Source organism: Copadichromis virginalis, linkage group LG17, assembly GCF_057382275.1.
Source record: "Copadichromis virginalis isolate Kocher_CV1m ecotype Utaka linkage group LG17, C_Virginalis_male_GT1.1, whole genome shotgun sequence".
In the NCBI taxonomy this organism is placed as follows: Eukaryota; Metazoa; Chordata; class Actinopteri; order Cichliformes; family Cichlidae; genus Copadichromis; species Copadichromis virginalis.
The window spans coordinates 36,986,858-37,006,431 of NC_140634.1; the positions used below are offsets into that span (position 1 = coordinate 36,986,858).

The following is a 19,574-nucleotide window of genomic DNA, read 5'->3' on the forward strand; positions in this document are numbered from 1 at the left end:
ATACAAGACAAAGTAAGAATTTGTACAATTCTTTATGACCACCTTTATTCTTCGACACAGCCTGAACTCTCTTAGCCAAGCTTTCCTGTAATCTCTTCAAGAAGGGTTCTCCAGGTTTGTGAAAGGACATTCAAAGCTCTTCTTTTTATGTTGGCTGCCTTTTGTATAAAAATGTAACAGTTCCACTGTTCCACAGTTCCACTGTTACGTAACAGTTACAAAAACGTAACAGTTCCACAGTTCCGCCGTTTGAGAACATTGATTCAGAATGATTCTCCTGAAATAAAAAGAAATGTTGTGCTTTTGCAGTGTTAGGGTACATCTTTTTTCAGTCATTTCAGTGTTTTTCTGGTACTTACTGTCACTGTTTTCTTGTTTCTTTTTTTGCATTTTCATCACGTTGCCTAGTTTAAAGTTGAAGGTTTGGATTACGTAACCTGGCTTTTTAAAATTACATAAGCTTTTTTAAACAAACATTGACTATCCTGTGTTTAATTTCCACTTGCTAAATACTGCTCCCCTTTCTCTTATTGGCCTAGAGACTATGTTTGAACTTAAAGTGTTATAAATGTTATAACCTCCCTTATGTTATTACTTCTAATCACCTTTATTGCTAAAATGACTATTTGACCTGCTTTAGTTTGGTCTAGATAAAATTTAAGATGTTAGCTTTTTTATGTTACACTTTTAATCATCATGGTAAAACAGTTAACTGAATCCCATGACATGCTTAGTAGCATTAAGTGTTATCTTATTTCACCTGCAGGCTGTGCTCTACACAAGAAAATATCCACGGAAAAAATATGCAACTTCAGTGCTCTCACAACTTCTAGTTACACAAACCAAAGATCAGATTTTTAAGCAAAATTGAAAGAATAACATTAACAAATTGAATCTTTAAAAAAATCATCTTTTTTCCAGGCAGTACAGCTGCTGTTAGTCTAAAACGGAGTGCTGCAGTTATGGCCAGCATCCCTGTCTGAATGCACTTGTAATTAAATTAAATATAGTAGCAGAAGACGTGTAAAGTATTCAAGTCAACTGTACTTTTCTGGAGACAAGTATAATTTCTGGTAATTAGTAAATGTGTCCCTCGCTGTTGCTGTGCAGGAATGTGAAGGCGCTAATCATAATCCCTGGAATGTTTGCAGGGACAAAGCTGATTGTGTGACCTGCTGCTTGGCTGCCAGGACCCCTCCTGCGGTCACTGGACTAATAGCACATTCTCGGGCAAAGGTTAATACACAGACATATTGTTCCACATTTGAGGTCATCATCAAATCCATCCAACTCATCTGGTATCATTTGGTGCGTGAAATGCTGCTTGAACATTCACCACGCTGACAGTTCCCTTTTACACAGACATACTTTTTAAGCAGACTTTTAATCCCGTATAATTCGTCACCATGCACCTGATGTTTTACCTTGTGAGGAAAAATAAAAATCCTTAGGGACTGGTTTGAAGTTATTAATCTTCGCCCCCACACCTCCTCCTTACCCCTTTAACCCCCACTAAATCCAACCACCCACTGGAAGGACTAGCTGGCATGTGTTTGGAATAAAAATGTGTGAGGCCTTTTGTCTGCTTGTACCAAGCAAAAGCTTTGCCCTCAGACGGGAGAATAGGAGCTCAGGGAGAACAGATCTGTCTGCTCTCAGTAGGAAGAGCAATATATGGCTGCTTAAAGAGGAGCAAAAGAGGAAGAAGAAGGGGGAGACCATAGTCCCTTTCACCTGACGATGCACTAGGTATTTCATCAAACTTCCCAAGTGCTTCTTTTGCAGTTGTGATTTTACTAACGATTCCTCTTGCTATTACTAAAAATAATACATCTAAATTTCTTCAAATTCCTTCCACCAAGGATAAGGTGAGCTTGTAGGTCAAGAACGACTTAGACAGTAAGGTTAAGCCGCACTTTGAGTGGGAGTATTAACAAGTCTGAACTTGAAAAGGATTTATGGAGTTATGAGACAAAAACATACGGACTTTTCTGTCAGATTTTCACCCCCACAGTTTTTCTAACAGATCAGTGCTGCCAAAGTTGTCACTGGAGAGTTTTTCTTCCTGATATGGGCTTTGGCTGGAGCACCTGACATTTATAGACCTGAGAGGACTGTGGATTTTATACAGGTACCATCTGCTTTTAGATTTCACCTCCTTTCCATCACTGAAAACAGACTTGTGCATTGGAACCAAAAGGATTGACTTTGCACTGTAAAAAGTGTTTAGAATTGTTTATAGAGTCATGTGAATAAGAAAAAAAAACCACGATTCAGTAGCTTATAGAGCCAATTTTAGCAGCAATAACTTGGATTAATGGTTTTCTGTATGCCTTTATTAATCTCTCACATCATCATGATCGTCGTGGAAAAATTACAACTTTGCTTCAGTTCATTGAGTTCATTTGTTTATGCACAGCTCAGGTCCCACATTCCAAAGGAATTTGACTGGATCATTGCAACGCTTTCTTTTTCGAGTACCCTGTTGGAAGTTTGTTGCTGTGCGTGAGATTGTATTGCATTGTGTTATCAAGTTTCAGCTAAGCTTTAACAATCGGACAGACAGTCTCACATTTGGCTCTGGAATACTTTGGTGTGCAGAGGAGTTCATGGCTGACTAAAGCTGACTGCAAGGGGGCCAGGTCCTGTGGCTATAAAACAAGCTCAAATTATCAGCGCTCCACCACTGTGCTTGGTAGGTTTGAGGTCTGTGTGTGCTGCTGTACTGTATTTGTCTTTTCACCAAATGTGCCGCTGTTCATTGTGACCAAAAGCACTTTGTTCTTGTCTGCCCAAAGGATATTGTCCAAGAAATCTTGGGATTTTTTAGGCAAGGCAAGGCAAGTTTATTTATATAGCACAATTCAACAACAAGGTGATTCAAAGTGCTTTACAGAGACATTAAAAACAAAAACAATAAAAAGCATGATTTAAAATTGATTAAAAACAGTAGATAAAATCAGAACAGTAGATAAAATCAGAACAGTAGATAAAATCAGTAGTTAAAATGTAAGTTTTGAAATTTAAGCTTAAAGTGTGGATTTGGTGCTTTATTCAAATGCAGCTGAGAACAGGTGAGTCTTCAACCTGGATTTAAATAAACTGAGTGTTTCAGCTGATCTGAGGCTTCCTGGGAGTTTGTTCCAGATGTAAGGAGCATAAAAGCTGAATGCAGCTTCTCCGTGTCTGGTTCTGACTCTGGGAACTGAAAAAAAAAACGGATCCAGATGACCTGAGGGATCTGGAAGGGTCATACTTGGTCAGGAGGTCACTGATGTATTTTGGTCCTAAACCATTCAGAGCTTTATAGACCAGCATCAGAACTTTAAAGTCTATCCTCTGACGGACAGGCAGCCAGTGTAAAGACCTCAGAGCTGGACTGATGTGGTCCACTTTTCTGGTCTTAGTTTAGGTGCAACACTGCAAACCAAAGCCGAGTCATGGTATTTTAGAGAGGAGGCTTTCTCTTGGCAACAATGAATACTTGTTCAGTTTTATCTCAATGCACTGTCATGAACTTTAACATTTAACTTGCTCACTGAGGTCTGTAGAGTCTGAGATGTAGTTTTCAGGTTGTTTACAGTTCTAAGCATTACATGGTCTGACCCTGGGATTCATTTTTCTAGATTGTACACTCCTGGGAAGATTGTGACATGGTGTTAACACACACTTGAATGCGTATAAACACAAATGGCAACGTAAAGCTTGTGTTTTTTATAGAGGTGCTCAGACTCAGTGGTGATCAGTTAATCAAGTGTATTTGATTAACAGCACCTCGCTGCTTACAATAAGTACTTAGCTTCTCACAGACTCCTTTCTTTTTTACCTGACTGTTATACAGAAACTTCAGTGTTCTGAACAATGGTCTTACTCAGGTTTTGCACATACCCGTATTTTCACGACCATAAGACGCACCGTACTAAAAGGCGCAGTCTCAGTTATGTGTGCCATTACTGTATTTAACACACACACACACACACGGCGCACCTGATTATAGGTATGCGTATTTAAAAATGAAGCAGGAGCAAAACTGAGTTTGGTACTCACATTTTTATTACCGGTAATTGTCATCAATCAAACCCATCGAAGTCCTCATCCTCTGTGTCTGAATTGAACAGCTGCGCTAAATCTCCATCAAACATTCCAGGTTCACTTTCTTCACTGTCAGAGTCACTTTCCGTGCCGTGCGGCTCCTCGGAAATGATGCCGGCTTTTGCGAAAGCTCGAACAACAGTGCCAGCAGACATGTTAGCCCAAGCATCTACAATCCATTCGCAAATTGTGGCGTAACTCGCCCGGCGCTGCCTTCCACTCTTAGTGAAACTGTGGTCCCCATCGGTCATCCATCGCTCCCAGGCCGCTCGCAGCCTTACTTTGAACGGGCGGTTCACACCGATGTCCAGCGGCTGGAGTTCCTTTGTCAGGCCTCCCGGAATGACAGCAAGCTCACAGTTCATTTGTTTCACTAGTTTTTTCACATTGGCTGTGAGATGGGCACACATAGAGTCACAGATCAACAGCGATGGTGATGCGTGGAAAAAACCACCTGGTCTCCTTACATACACCTCCCTCAGCCACTCTTTCATCATTTCCTCATCCATCCAGCCCTTTTCATTTGCCTTAATGATGATTCCTGCTGGAAACTTCTCTTTAGGCAAAGTCTTTCTCTTAAAAATCACCATAGGCGGCAGTTTCTGTCCATTAGCATGGCAGCCAAGCACAACAGTGAAAGAAGACTTTTCGTGCCCCGTTGTGCGTATCGCTACCGTGCTGGTCCCCTTCTTCTCCACAGTGTGACTCACCGGGATGTCAAAAGTGAGCGGCACCTCGTCCATGTTAGTGATGTGGCTGGGCTGGATGTGTTTGTCGGCGATGTGTTTGCTGCAGTAGGAGCGGAAGATGGCCAGCTTTTCATTACCGGTATAATCCGCTGGAAGTTGCTGCGCTACCGTAGTCCTGGTCCGGATGGAAAAATGGCACCGTTTCATGAACCGAAAGCACCAAGACGGACCTCCTCGGAAATGTTCAATTTCCATTTCTTCTGCTAGCGAAACCGCTTTTAGTCGAATGGTGACCGTCGAAACGCTTCTCCCGCTCGTTCTTTGCTCGATGATCCACCGCTCGAGTCTTTCCTCCAACTCGGGCCACCTCGCCTTATGTCCGCGGAAACTCAGCTGCGTCTTCTTGACCCGTCGGAGCTTGTTTTCCAGCTTCCTCCACTTGCGAACCATCGATTCGTTAATCTTAAATTCTCTCGCGGCTGCTCGATTTCCATGTTCCTCCGCATAGCTGATGGCCTTCAGTTTAAACTGTGCTTCATAAGCGTGTCTCTTTGCCATTTTCAGGGTTGTTAAAACAACGATGTTCCACATAATGCACATACCTGACCTTTTATACAGGTATGTGCAATTGTCCGGTATATACGAGCAACGCCCACACTTCACCCTTTAGCGTTCTCATGGTGTTCTCTACTACGTCCTCCTTACAACACACAGGGCGCACTGCACTATAGGGCGCGCCACACTTTTTAAAGAAAATCTAAGGCTTTTATGTGCGCCTTATAGTTGCGAAAATACGGTAGGTATGATTTTGGGCTGAGTAAAGATGAATAGCTTCTCATTACAACTGCATCATTTGCAGTTGGTATCATTTTCTCATGGCTTATTTCCTTTTTCTAACTTTTTGTATATGCATCCTTCATTTTACTGATTTATCTATACTATTAGGACCAGGTTTTTGGACAATGGTATGTTTTAATGTCTTAATGCATGCTTGATCATCCAGGTAAGGAAATCACAGGAAGCTGTCAATGGAAGAATTGTTTTGTCACAGATCCCAGTGACGTCCTCAGCCTCAGCTGACTGCATATTTCCCTAATCTTATAAATATAGTATAGTATATTTGCTGTGAGATAACCTATACTGGAAAATACACACTGGCTAGAGGACAACATCACTGAAGAGTAACTTTGTGAGGCCAGGGCACTGAAACCTGGTCACGCCCAGTAGCTACTCTTTAAGTGATGAGGATGACATCCTGGGCAGGAAGGAACACTGGTTTGAGTGGGGGGTCTTGTAGCCATTCTTAAACTCTCTCTGAATAGTACTCATGGCCATTGATCAATCGTTAAGATAATTTGCATATTAATGAACCTGAACCTGGCCTCATAGTCCATTGTTAGTCAGCGGTGCCAGTTTCTTATGCAAATTATGCACTTATGTTTACTAGGATAAACATAAATGATGAAACATTTCTCCCACTGAAGACACTTACAGAGCAACAGAATTCACTTTCTGGGACAATGACGCATTCTTTGTAATTTTGCCTTTTTGCAACACCGCGAACAATCTGCATGTGACTAAAGTGTAGATGTTCAGCTTCAATTCAAGTAGTTTACCAAAAGTGTATAATAGCTCTTCAGGAATTATAGCAAACACTTCTTTTTTAAAGTGTCATTGATCACAAACTTAAACCTAAATATATGTACACTGGCTTTTCTAAATAAGCAAATCCGAAAATACCCACAGTAAAGTTTTATTAGATGAATGCAGCTGAAATATATTTTCTCCTTTATTAAACTAGTGCTCTAAGGAAAGGAAGACCAAGAGGAAAATGGAAAACACAGCACAGGACACAGCCAACATGACGAGCGAAGAGGTTCTGTGTAGCCCCGTCGACCACAAGACCAGAAAGCGCCCTGGCTTCTCCAAACTCAAAGTACTAAAGCTATCTGTGATCAACACTCTGACACCTTTTTTATCCTGCTTTTGATCTCGGACTGCGGTTCATTCTGTTGATGCACTCAGTGTAAAGTGGCCCAGATAAAAATGCCAGTTAAAAGCGTAAAAGGCAGTAGGTGGTGCAGTTGTTAGCGCTGTCTCCTCACAGCAAGAAGGCTCTGGGTTTAAACTCTTACCCCGCTGGCACTGCTGCCTGTTTAGACTTGTTGTAGTTTCCTCTAAAGACATTCGGGTTTTGGTGAATCAGTGACACAAAATTGCCCATAACTGTAAATGTTTTTCTCTTCATGTGTCTGCCCTGCGCTAGGCAGGAAACCTGTCGTGCCTGTGCGCATCTCTCGCTAGAGTGAGCTCTAACAGCCTCCCCTTTTGACCCGGCACAGGCTAAAGATAGATGATAGGTGGATAAATGCTCAGAAAGCCAGATGCACATCTGTTTTCAGTTGATTGAACAACATTTTCAGAGATATGTTTTTCCCAAAGTAGGTAAAATCAAGCCAAGAGCTGATCTTGTGTTGTTACTGAAAATCTCAGCATGCCAAATTTCTGCTCTAAATGAGCTTTCGTCAGACACTTCTGTAGCTGCCCGGAGCTACGCTTTGCCTGATTACAGCAGTACACTGGAGTCATCATATTTCTGTTTTCATCCCTTTCTTTTTTCCATTAATTTTGAGACAGAATGTCAAAATTAAAAAAGCTTATTGTTGTTAACTGTGATGTCAAGACATTACACCAGATTTTGTGCACTGATTCAACACAACATAAGTTGTTGTTCAAGTTAAGAATAAAGGGGTAATGCAACATTAAACAAGGACCACAATTACACAGTAGAAGGTAGTGGAGACTCAGAAAAGGGGGCAGAATCATTTCCATGATTACACTATGACATCGTTTGGGTATGTAGACACATAGTCCTAGTTTTATCCAGAACATCTTTGCATTATTAGAATGTGAGTTTTTATATTGTCTTCTGTTTTCTGTCTTCCAGCTGTTTATTGTAGCGCTTTCCTTCGCCTATTTCTCCAAAGCCCTGACAGGAACCTACATGAAGAGCTCCATCACTCAGATAGAGAGGCGCTTTGACCTCTCCAGCACACACATTGGTCTCATAGATGGCAGTTTTGAGATGGGTAACATCAACCAGTTCATTTAAAAATAAACGCTTTGATGTTTTTTTTTTGTGATACAGTGGAGAAAAAGTCATTCTTTTTGCTTACTTGATTTCAATCTTTTTTGGGGTGTGTGTGTAGGCAACTTGTTGTTTCTAGCTGTGGTCAGCCATTTTGGGGCTAAGCTGCACCGACCCAGACTCATCGCTGCGGGCTGTTTCCTCATGGCTGTGGGGGCGTTTCTCACTGGCCTCACACATTTCTTCATGGGACGGTACAGGTCAAATTTAAATGAGAAACTTCTATAAGCAAAAACGATGACAGAAGAAATTGACATGGACTTTTTGTTTGTTTTTTGCAGGTATAAGTATGACACGGTGATTCAGGTCTTTCAGAATGACAACCTGAGCATTGCTGCCTGTGTGGATCCTCTGAAAACACTAGATCACGTGCCAGAAATTCAAATAGAGCCTTCGTTGGAGGACAATAAAGGTAAGAGTGTGGAATACATGCCAGGATTAAATATAATTAAAGATAGTAAAACATTCACTTTCACTATTTAGTGCAGTCAAATGCATTTCTGCTTTCTGCTGCAGCGGGTACAGTAAATACCTGTAAATAGGAGAGAATAGCATGGCAATGTCAGCTATTTATTGTTATTATTACTTATTTATTTATTGCTTAAAACTCATGGTTATTGTAGATTTTCTTTTACAAAAAAAAACATGAAACTTTAACATGAAACCTTGTTAAACCTACTAACAACTCACCGGCCAATCAGCTCTCTCCTGGTGCATCTTTGTCACCAGGAATAAACAAAGACACAACAGCATGCACGTCCGCAACAATAAGCCCGGACGCAGACTCTAGAGCTAGCCAACGAGAGACGACTTTTAAAAAGAAAAGACTGAAAGGAGGCAGAATAATAAGAAAGCAGACATTTGTAATATTTATGGTAATGAATTCAGTTTGGCTCTGTGTGCCCATGTGTTTTTCAGTGTTTTTAGGAGCTCCTCTTGTTCCCATTAATTTTGGTCCCTGAGATGGGCTTTAGTTGCAATGTTGCTTCAGTCTCACTATTGTTAAACTATAATTAATTCTGCTTCTCACAAAACCATGTGATGCTCTCACAAAATGCAATCTATTGATCCTGTTCAGCTATTCAGATGAGACGTATTTGGAAAGAAATATAATGGAAGTCACGTACAATGTGGTGATATACAACAAGCCACTATTAAGATGGTACTGAATATCGGCAGATTTTATTCATGTCTTGTTTGACGTAGTCTCCGTAATGAAAAAGCAGATATAGCAGATATAGATGTAAAACTGTGTCTTTCTCATTTTCATGTAACTGGGCTTTTTCCTGTATAGAGGAATTTTTGGCCCCTCCACTCCCACTACTTGCATTGCTTTAATCAATTGGGCATATTGTGTTATATTTTCATAGTTCATTATTAACTCATTCACTGCCATTGACGTCTATAGCCGTCAATTGCAGTGAATGAGTCAATGGGTTTAACTCATTCACTGCCAATGGCTGGCAGTGAATGAGTTAACTATTATAAATATTTCATATTTTACTGAGTAAAGAATGTATTTTTTTGTGTACTAAATACTGAGAAAGAACCAGAAAAAACACTGGTGTGTCGTGAACAGGCTGAGGCTGTTAAGTCTGTAAAGCTCATTCAGAGCCAGGAAAATACTGGTGAACCTGATCAAGAGGATCCATGCAATATTTGGTGTGTTTTTTTATTGTAGTACGCATGCTCCATGTATAACTTTGATGCTGTGCGAGCCACTGTGTGTGAACTCTTTGTAACAAAATCAATATCACAGATTTCTAGTTTGTGTCATTATGCAGCCTGTGTGAGAGATTCTGGTTCCAGCATGTGGATCTACGTATTCCTGGGGAATGCTCTGCGGGGGATTGGAGAAACTCCAGTCACACCTCTTGGCATCTCCTACATCGATGACTTTGCTAAGGCGGAAAACTCCCCTTTTTATATTGGTAATATGGGGTTCAAAGGGATTTTAAAGTCTTCCACCTGACTTAAAATTTGTTAATTAATTAATAAATTCCTTTAAATGCCCTATAAGCCATGTGAGAATACACACATTCATCATTCCTGTATGTACAGCATTTTTATGCTGGTTAATGTGTGATTTTTATCAGGGTAAACCTACAATTAATCTCGTATTCAGTAAATTTAACTGAGGGTCAAGGAAATATCTCATTTTACACCCTATCCTTTAGATCAGGGGTCTCAAACCTGCCGCTCAGGGACCACTTGCGGCCCACCTCACCCCTACTTATGGCCCTTATATCAACGTGAAGACATATAATGCAGTTTGGCCCTTGATGTTGTTTTATTAGGGAGGATGTGTTTGTTGTTAAGTGCAATGTTAAAATAAGTTCTTTAAAAAGCAAAAAATGATCTAATATGAAGGCAATATGAGCAGAGACTACAAACATGTGGAGGGATTGGCTGTGTTAGTCTAGTGAAAGAGTCAAAAACTGATGCGTACACTTATGTCTGCACTTTTTTATTTATTTTTTTAATACGAACAAAATTATTCTGGCCACGTGTTTATTTGGTAGGTCAATGAAAGGCTTCAGTTAGTTAAGAGTGAGGTAAAAAAGAAATTGCGTTGATGTTTGCAATTTTGTCTTGTGATACAATATTGGAAATTTTAAAAAACAAACAAAAGAAAACATTTTTGGAAATATTTGTGGGTGCTTTCTTGTTTTCGCTTGGGTTTTTTTGTACTACTCGACCACTAAAGTGGCCCTCCAACGAGATGACAGTGCCAGTAGTGGCCCACAGCTCATTTAAGTTTGAGACCCTTCTTTAGATTGTTTAATATCACATCGTAGACTTCTGATCTATTTTGTCATTGGCAGCTTGTCTCCAGACCATTACTCTCCTGGGTCCCATGTTTGGCTTCCTTTTGGGTTCCTATTGTGCCAGACTATATGTTGACATTGGATATGTTGATATGGGTAAGGTTTTTCTTTGTGTGTCTGGGTTTTGTTTTTTGTTTTTTACATGATACACGACTCATTATGGTTAGAGCTCATCTTAAAAGTATCCGATAGATGGCAAAAGCTGACAAAATTCAAAGCAGTGATTTTACCTGAAAGAATATAAAAACCTGTCTGCGTTAGAAACAAAAAGAAAATGTACACATTTAGATCTTTTTAGGCAACGACACATTTCTCTGCAATTTTGCCTATACACTACCACATTGGATTTTAAATCAAATATTTTAAATAAATTAAATCAAATATTTCAAATTGACTGTAAAATTAATGCAAACATTTTTTTTTAATTAAAGTTAAAAGTTAAAGTCTGCACTTCAATCACATCATGATTATTTGGGTTGACATTGAATGGGATGGTCTGGAGCAGGGGTGCCCAATCCCGGTCCTCGAGAGCTACCGTCCTGCAGCTTTTAGATGCATCCCTACTCCAACACAGCTGAATCAAATGAATGGCTTGTTATCAGGCCTTTGCCAAACACGATGGCATGCTGAAGAGGTAATCAAACCATTTGATTCAGCTGTGTTGGAGTAGGGATGCATCTAAAAGCTGCAGGACGGTAGCTCTCGAGGACCGGGATTGGGCACCCCTGGTCTGGAGGCTAAAATGACAAAACTGTCTTTGTCTAACAAATCAAGTTTATGTACCGTGTAAGGCCAAGAAGCTGGATGGGGGTAACAAGAGTTAAAGAACAAACTTTCACAAGTTAAAAACATTTTAGCCAGTCTACACTTTTGTCAACAGAGATATTTTGATTGAGACTTGTTTATGCGAAGCCTTTATTTGAAGACTTCCTGAAGAAAACTTGAAAATTCTTCTCTTTTACATAGAAAGTGTGACCATCACTCCTAAAGATTCCCGCTGGGTGGGTGCTTGGTGGATGGGTTTTCTTGTGTCCTCTGGCCTTCTGCTTATCTCCAGCATTCCCTTCTGGTTTCTGCCCCGTTCGATGCCCAAGCAGGAGAGTGAAGAAAACCATGAAACTCCAGTCTGCGAGATCCTTAACAAGACAGAGGATGCGCAAAGCAACAACCAAAACTTCAAGCTGACTGAAATTGCCAAAGGTAGAGTCGTCGTCTGTTTGCATGTGCAGGTTGATGGATCTTACGTGATTTTTGTGGATGTTCCTGCCCAGGGTTCCTTCCATCATTGAGGCGTCTGTTAGGAACTCCTGCTTACTTCCTGCTTCTTTGCGGGAACATCCTGAAGTTCAATGCATTCATCGGTCTACTCACCTTTAAAGCCAAATACATGGAGCAACAGTTTGGACAGTCTGCATCCAGGGCAAACTTCCTCATAGGTAAAAATACTGAAATCAATAAATTATGTGTTCATATTGAACTTTTGATAGAAAAGTGGAACATAGGCGCAGTAATTTATTGACACGTGTTCAAACATACATGAAAATAGTGTTTTTACAACTCTATCAAGCTTGAAGGTCAGCATTTGCAATGACCACCAACACAACACAGCCTGAACACTCCCAGAGAAACTTTCTTTTAATTTGCTACCCTTCAGGAATAGTTCTCCAGGCTTCTTTAAAAACATTCAAAGCTCTCCTTTGGCTGCCTTTTGTTCTGTTCTCTGTCAAAATTATCCCACACTGTTTCAGAGCTTGATAAATCAACTCAGAACAGGTTCGGAGAGGACAGCCTGTGAAGGAAAACTGTACTCGTAGGTGTATAGATACCCAGCGCCAACCCTGCACACTTCTGCCTTTTCTCATTTCCCTTCCTTCAGGATGGCTTCTTCACAGCCAACATTCCTCTGAGACATGCATCTCTCATGTCCTGTGTCAGATCTTTTTTTTTTTATTCGATTTTTTCCTATTTCTTCAGAGCATGACTTTTAGATACTGTTAATTTGCTGGCAACAGTGTTACACCCTTCTGCAGCCCCTAATCTCCTCAGTGTGTTCAGCTGGTGCTAATTGGCCACACCTACTCAGGTGTGGATAAAAGCATACCTGAAGCAGGCTTTCAGAGAGAGGCTCACTAGTTTTTGCCTTGGTGGTTCCAGCCATTTTAGCCAACCTGCTATGCATTTTAAGATAAAACCTCTTCTCACTGAAATTCTGGTATTCTTCTCCTTATTTATTGGGGCTTTTGAGCCGGGTTGTAACACGTTCACCTTCTGTGAATAAGCAGTGTGTACTTTTAGGTAAGGTTTAAATGATCAAAATGCACTCAAATATTTAACATCTAACAAACAAATCATTAATAATCATTAAGGAAAATGTGCTTGGTATAAAGTATGTATATGTGATATGATGTATGAAGTATACAAGCAATATTCCCCTGTGTTTCCTTCAGGTGTCCTGAACCTGCCAGCAGTGGCAATAGGGATCTTCCTCGGAGGGCTGCTGATGAAGAGGTATAAGCTGAGTGTGGTATCAGGAGCTCAGCTTTCCTTTGCAACATCCTTTATGTCCTATCTCCTCATGCTGCTGCAGTTTGGCACCAAGTGTGATAACATACCCATAGCGGGGCTCACTGTATCGTACAACGGGTCAGTGTTGAGACAAATATCACTGATTTAGCAACTTTCTTCCTGTGTCCACTGTAGATCAAAATATCCATTGCTTCACTCCCTTGCAGGACAAAAGGTGTATTGTACAGCAGAGAAATGCTCTTCTCTGAGTGTAACAGGGACTGCTTGTGTTCAGCAGAGGAGTGGGACCCCGTTTGCTCAGATAGCGGCATCACTTACATCTCCCCATGCATGGCTGGCTGCCTCAGCTCCAGCGGACACGGCAAAAACACCGTAAGGACAATTACAAGAGAGCACAGAGGTATAATGTAAAGTGTAAACATGTGTATCAGCCACTTGTTGGAAGATATTTGGGTCAAGAATGTCTTGATTGCGGTGTATTGAGGTTACATTACATTTTAAATACTGCTACTTTGTAACATGAACTCTTGATATTTATATATGTCTCATCCTTAAATGCATTTGAACAGCACTCCCATGGTAAATGGATTGCATTTACATTTTCTGCTCTTACTGACCACTCAGAGAGCTTCACAGACCACATGTTCACGGCACTTTGTATCCCTTTCATTTACATTTATACTTTTACTCACACACAGTGATGACACACATCAAAGGCAGTTCTTAGGGTTCAGTATCTTTCCCAATTACACTTCAACACTTTGACACATGGGTTGAGCTGAGGTTGAACCACTGTAACCTGATAAAACATGTTCATAAGCAGTACTGTGGGCCATTTCAAAGGAACACCCTTTATTAGCGACACTGAAAAAAATTAAGAAAATTTAAGCTATCAAAATGCTTTGATAGCTTAAATTCTGAAATAAAATATTTTTTTTACAATGCTTTAAAATGTACTGTGATGGTTAATTCACCAGTATGTGAAAGCTCTTCAATCAATAAAAAAAATATATTTTTTTAATGCTAGAATGTCTGAAACCAGCACCACTGACTGAAACTAGTACACTGGGAACAATAGGCTGTGAGGTCAGTTCTTTGATTGTTAATATGCAAATTCTCATGACCATTGATCAACAACCCCTCATCAAAACCCACTGATCAAAGGCAATGAGTACCATTCACAGAGAGTTGGGGAATGGCTGCAATCACAGCATTGTAAGATGGTAAATGGCCTGTATTTGTATAGCGCTTTACTTAGTCCCTATGGACCCCAAAGCGCTTTACACTACATTTAGTCATTCACACACACTGGTTATGGCAAGCTATGTTGTAGCCACAGCTACCCTGGGGCGCACTGACAGAGGCGAGGCTGCCAGACACTGGCGCCACCATTCGGCAACGGGTGAAATGTCTTGCCCAAGGACACAACGACCGAGACGGTTGGAGCCAGGGCTTGAACCGGCAATATAATATTTACAGATTTCTAAAATACTTGTGTTTTCTTATTTTTTGTGACAGGTGGTCTAATGAATACCATCCATGTAACCATGATAAGCAGTCAGAATAATAAAAATCCTCCACTTTTCTCACTTTTTATCATTTTAAAAACTATTTTTAAAAGTCTTTTAAAACTATTTTAAAAACTGAAAACTCACTCTCTTTTAAAAGCTCACTCATTACCATCTAATTATTTTACACTTGTCAATTAACATTAAAAAAGGGTCAACTTTTAATTAACCCCAAAATGTATCAATTTGATCAGACACATACAGTATATAGTGTTATTTTGTTGCATGTATAATAAATGAATAGAAAGCACATATGTCAGTGTTTGTGATATAGCTTGAGCGTTGCAGTACATTTCAATATTCAGTTTTGTTTTCACAAAATTTCAAGTATTACTCCGAGAAGTTAGCAGAGGTTTCGCAGCATTCTCTGAAACATGATCACATATAGTACTTATATATAATACTTACAGATTAGATTATTTGTGTTGCAAAGATATAATCCAGTACAAAATCATCACTATTGTTGTTCTTCAATGTTTCTACTAGTTGCTGTTGAGGAAGATGATGTTAGCCAGGAGGCATGATGTTACACTGTTGCTACTAAAGCATTTTTCAGCGTGTACTCTCAGTGTATTTTCCTATTGTTGTAAATGTTATTGATTAGCTGTTATGTGCTTTTCTTCTTATGCTCTTGTAAATATCCCCTACCCTTTCTTCGACTATAAAATCCTCTGGGTGAAGTGTCAGATGTTACGTGGAGAGCAGTTTTGTCCCTTGTCTCTTCAGGAAACTCAAATCTCAGTTGCTTTAAACTTTAAAAAGTGTAATTTTACGGACTTTTAACGTGTTTGATTAACAATGCTTACTTTTCCTGGGTAGAAAATGCAAAATGAAATAATTTTACAATCCAGTTCCAAAATGCCTGGATGTAAAAGACATAAAAATATATATAAATGTAAATATTCTCTCTTTCCCAGGTCTTTCACAACTGCACCTGTGTGTCCACCTCCTTTCCAGCAGGCAGCAGTACATCAGTGAGACTGGGCCAGTGCCCTCATGCCAAGGACTGCAGCCGAAGCTTCACTTCCTATATGGCCATATCTGTTCTCAGCTCCTTTATCAATGCTCTGGGAGCCACACCTGGCTACATGGTCATTATACGGTCTGTAAAAACTTAGTGTTGCTATCACGTCTATGAGCAGCCTAAAGTAGTGGTAGACAGTGAAATGGAAGGACTCAAAATAGTTATAACGTAACGCGGCTAAGTGAGGTGGAGAGAGTATAGATAGACTGGCAGGAACTTGGAAGCGTAAAGTAATGGGGCCAAATAGAGACTGAGCAGGCATGCGGAGGGCTGGTGAGGTTAAAAACCTGGGAGGCACAAAGACAGGAAGGTTTAAACCTTTGACACATTGTCTTCTGCCACAAAAGATGATAGAACGATCATGCAAAGACTGGATAAAATACCTGGTTAGATAAACTACTCAGGATGATTGATCATTTGACATGGAGGCACATCAATCCACTGGCTGCTAAGGAGCAGGAGGGAGGCACTAAGAGAAAAACACACAGAGCAAGAAGAAACAAAATGGAAAGGCGGACAGAGAGAAAGACAGAGACAAGATAATTCCAGTGAGAGGAGAAAACTTTGCTGTTTTGATGCAATCAAGTATTGGCTGCTGTGACCCTGACTCAAGGGAAGCATAAACAAAGTTACTTTTTGACAAGTTTGGTGGTGTGGTGGTGACACATGCAATGAAAGAACGTACGTAAGTATCACCTGAAAAGGGTTTAAAGGAATAGTTTCACCTTTTAAAGAACTAATGTCCAGCATTAAATAACAGTATTAAGCAAAAACTGCAAGATAGTTCCCCAATAATTCCACTAAAATTTAGCCCAGCCAAAGTCTGTTCCTACATCCTGTGTATCACTTCACGTCTATCCATTGCTGCTATTGAGACCTGTCAGCCTACTGTCACCAGTTTATTTTTTATAATGTACTCCTTATTTTCTTGATTTGTTTTGTTTTGTACTTGCAGATGCATCACACCCGAGCTCAAATCCCTTGCTCTGGGTATTCAGACCTTGGTAACTAGGACTCTTGGTAAGCTTCAGTACTTTCACTTTGACGTGAAGCATAAATATATGTCACTCTGCTTGAATCCCAAAAGGTTTATTTTCTCTGGATAAAAGTTTTGTCCCCATTGCCAATGCTGTCTGTAGGTGGAATTCCTGCACCGGTGTATTTCGGCGCTTTGATTGATTCAACTTGCCTTAAATGGTCTATGAAGAGTTGTGGCGGTAGGGGGGCATGCCGTATTTACAACTCTGATATGTACAGGTACCACACGGAGAAATTCCAGTTTACACTATTTAAACAAATTTGCCAAAAATTATTGACTAGCATTATAATTGTTGTAAAGACCTTTGCTGATTTGCCTCAATCCAATTCTGTTCTCTACTTTTAGGATCATTTTCCTGGGTTTGATCACTTGTATCAGCGGCTCCTCTTATTTTTTCCTCATTGCTGTCATCATCCTTCTCAGACGCCAGTTCCGAAAGCCAGAGAAGGACACAGACAAGCAGGAGCAAAAAGCATCAAAGGATTTTGAACTAAAGACGCCATTAAACCTCACTGAGGAGATTAGAGCCAGTCCTGAAACTCCCAACTTACCCAGTGCTACAAAAATTTGGGTAAAGATTGCTACAGATTTGGAGGAAGGAGGAGAGGTCCACACAGTAGAACTGCCCCCTCATAATGATGGAGTAATCTCTACAAGTAATGCACAGGAGGCTAAATACATGACAGATACCTGCGCTGAAGTTATTCCTCTGTCTTCTGATGGCACAAACACAGAGATAGTCCGTAAAGAATCCATCGGACACAAAGTAATAGAGAAGCAGGACGATCACATTGATGACAAGAGCAAATTGGAGAAAGAGAGGCAGCAACTAAACTGATGGACCACATAAAGACTGTGTTTAGCAGAGTGGTCTCCAACACAAAATCAAACTGGAATGGATGGAACGTCCCAAAGTTTGGTCAAAATATAATTTTCCTGTTAAGAGGGACTACTTTCAGGACAATGTCACGGTTAATGCTAATAGTATTTTCCATCCTTTTTTTGCAGGATGCAACTATTATATTCAGTGTTGGGTGTTAAATGTAACAAAGTAACAAATCCTTAGATAAAAATTTGGGGGGGGGGGGTTGTTTTTCAGTTCACAAACTCAATTAGGTACTTTTTAAATATTTAAAAGTACCTAATTAAATCCTGTTGTTTCACAATATTTTTGGCTCCTTATAACTCATTAGCATCCAGCTACATACTGGAATGTAACCAGTTGTAGAGCTCAGCCAGCATGATTGTGCATATGACAACATTTACATTGCAGAAGAATTTGAATTACTGTGTACCACAGTTATATTTATTGTCTGTCAGCTGCTAAGGAGCTGTGCTTCATGTTTTGAAGTAATCTGCAGTCAAAGTAAGTGGTAAGGCCAGTTGAGAAAGAGACTGATGACTGTATGTGGCATGAATGATGGACCACATTATAACACTCATTAACACACACTTTCCCGGTTGTTGTTCGAACACTCTCGCGGTTGCATCTTCTCAGCTCCCAGCCGCCCATACACCAACAACAACACCATTCAGGAGCCAGTTCACTCTCATATGCCAGGGAGGCTTGATGACCCAATGCAACTCAGGTGTGTCCGCCTCCCCGCAGTCGTGCTCCACCACACTCTGCTTCTCCAAAACTTCAGCTAAAGCTTGCTCTACGAGGGAAATTAACAAGCTTGACGCTGGTTCTGTGGAAATGAAGATGATGCTGTCAACATGCTAATCAATGAAGTAAAGTCAGTACAGTCAAAAGTATGAGTACAGTAGACTACAAGCCCTCTGGACGTATAACCAGCATGCTGTATGCAAAAGGGGTTTTATTTTAATTTTATTTTTTTTAGGTAATGCTTTAATGTAACTGATTACTTTTTATATCCAGTAATCTTTTAAATTTACATGCTATTTTTAAAAGTAATGTTACCCAACACTGGTTATATCACGCTTAATCCTGTGAAGAAAGAGCGCTACCAGTGGTCCCATTTCCACATTTGTAGAAACAGTCTCTGGAACAAAAATGAAGTTGTGCTGATGTATGTATATGATCACATGACCGCTTTGCAAGGTCCCAGAGTGAAAAATTTTATAGATTACTTCAACTTCTTGAAAAAAAAGTTTTTTTGTGTAAATAAATGGATGTTTGAATGACTAGAATTATTTTTGCATTCATTAAGCAGATCTCATGTATACACAGTACAGACTTTGAATGGAATGCATTTGTCTATAAATGCAGTCATAGAGATGCAATAAAATTGTGAAACGTCTGGGCATGGCAGCAACACATTCAGAAAGTTTGCCTTCAAAGTAAAAGCTCCGAGGCACAACGTTTACTTTGAAGGCACTCCATCTCCATTTCTGGTTTGTGACACGATCTTTCAAGGTTTTTTTTTTTTACAGCTGGGCTGGTAAGTAGCAAGTATTTGCCTGAAAAATGGGAAAAACCTCAGGGAACCACAGTTCCCTTTCCCTTTTTTATAGATAATATAAAGTCATCTTCTATATACAATCCCAGTTCCAAAAGGTTAGGACATTTTAAAATGGAAATCAAAACAAAATGCAATGATTTGCAAATTCCATAAACCACAAAAATGCTAGGTCATTTTGAATTTGGTGGCAACAACACGTCTCCAAAAGGGTTAGTTTACCTGACAACAGCTCAG

The 19,574-nt window shown here is 40.0% G+C and overlaps 1 protein-coding gene across 1 annotated transcript; it reads left to right on the top strand.

The window, feature by feature from the left end:
• The first annotated feature begins 1,628 nt into the window (after nucleotides 1-1,628).
• Nucleotides 1,629-19,068, top strand: slco1e1 (solute carrier organic anion transporter family, member 1E1). Its single transcript, XM_085436768.1, has 15 exons — nucleotides 1,629-1,749; nucleotides 6,583-6,717; nucleotides 7,729-7,870; nucleotides 7,991-8,123; nucleotides 8,211-8,341; nucleotides 9,714-9,860; nucleotides 10,755-10,853; nucleotides 11,724-11,957; nucleotides 12,029-12,193; nucleotides 13,205-13,400; nucleotides 13,490-13,655; nucleotides 15,769-15,953; nucleotides 16,831-16,895; nucleotides 17,015-17,132; nucleotides 17,260-19,068. The coding sequence occupies exons 2-15, from the start codon at nucleotides 6,613-6,615 to the stop codon at nucleotides 17,750-17,752; spliced, it is 2,379 nt and encodes a 792-aa protein (XP_085292894.1). The 5' UTR covers nucleotides 1,629-1,749; nucleotides 6,583-6,612; the 3' UTR covers nucleotides 17,753-19,068.
• Nucleotides 19,069-19,574: the final 506 nt, after the last annotated feature.

Excerpts from the sequence above, each read along its gene's own strand:
- slco1e1 (XM_085436768.1), top strand. The coding sequence starts at position 6,613 with ATGGAAAACACAGCACAGGACACAGCCAACATGACGAGCGAAGAGGTT. Across the intron at positions 9,861-10,754 it reads AAACTCCCCTTTTTATATTG|CTTGTCTCCAGACCATTACT; the intron begins GTAATATGGGGT and ends TGTCATTGGCAG. Across the intron at positions 11,958-12,028 it reads GCTGACTGAAATTGCCAAAG|GGTTCCTTCCATCATTGAGG; the intron begins GTAGAGTCGTCG and ends GTTCCTGCCCAG.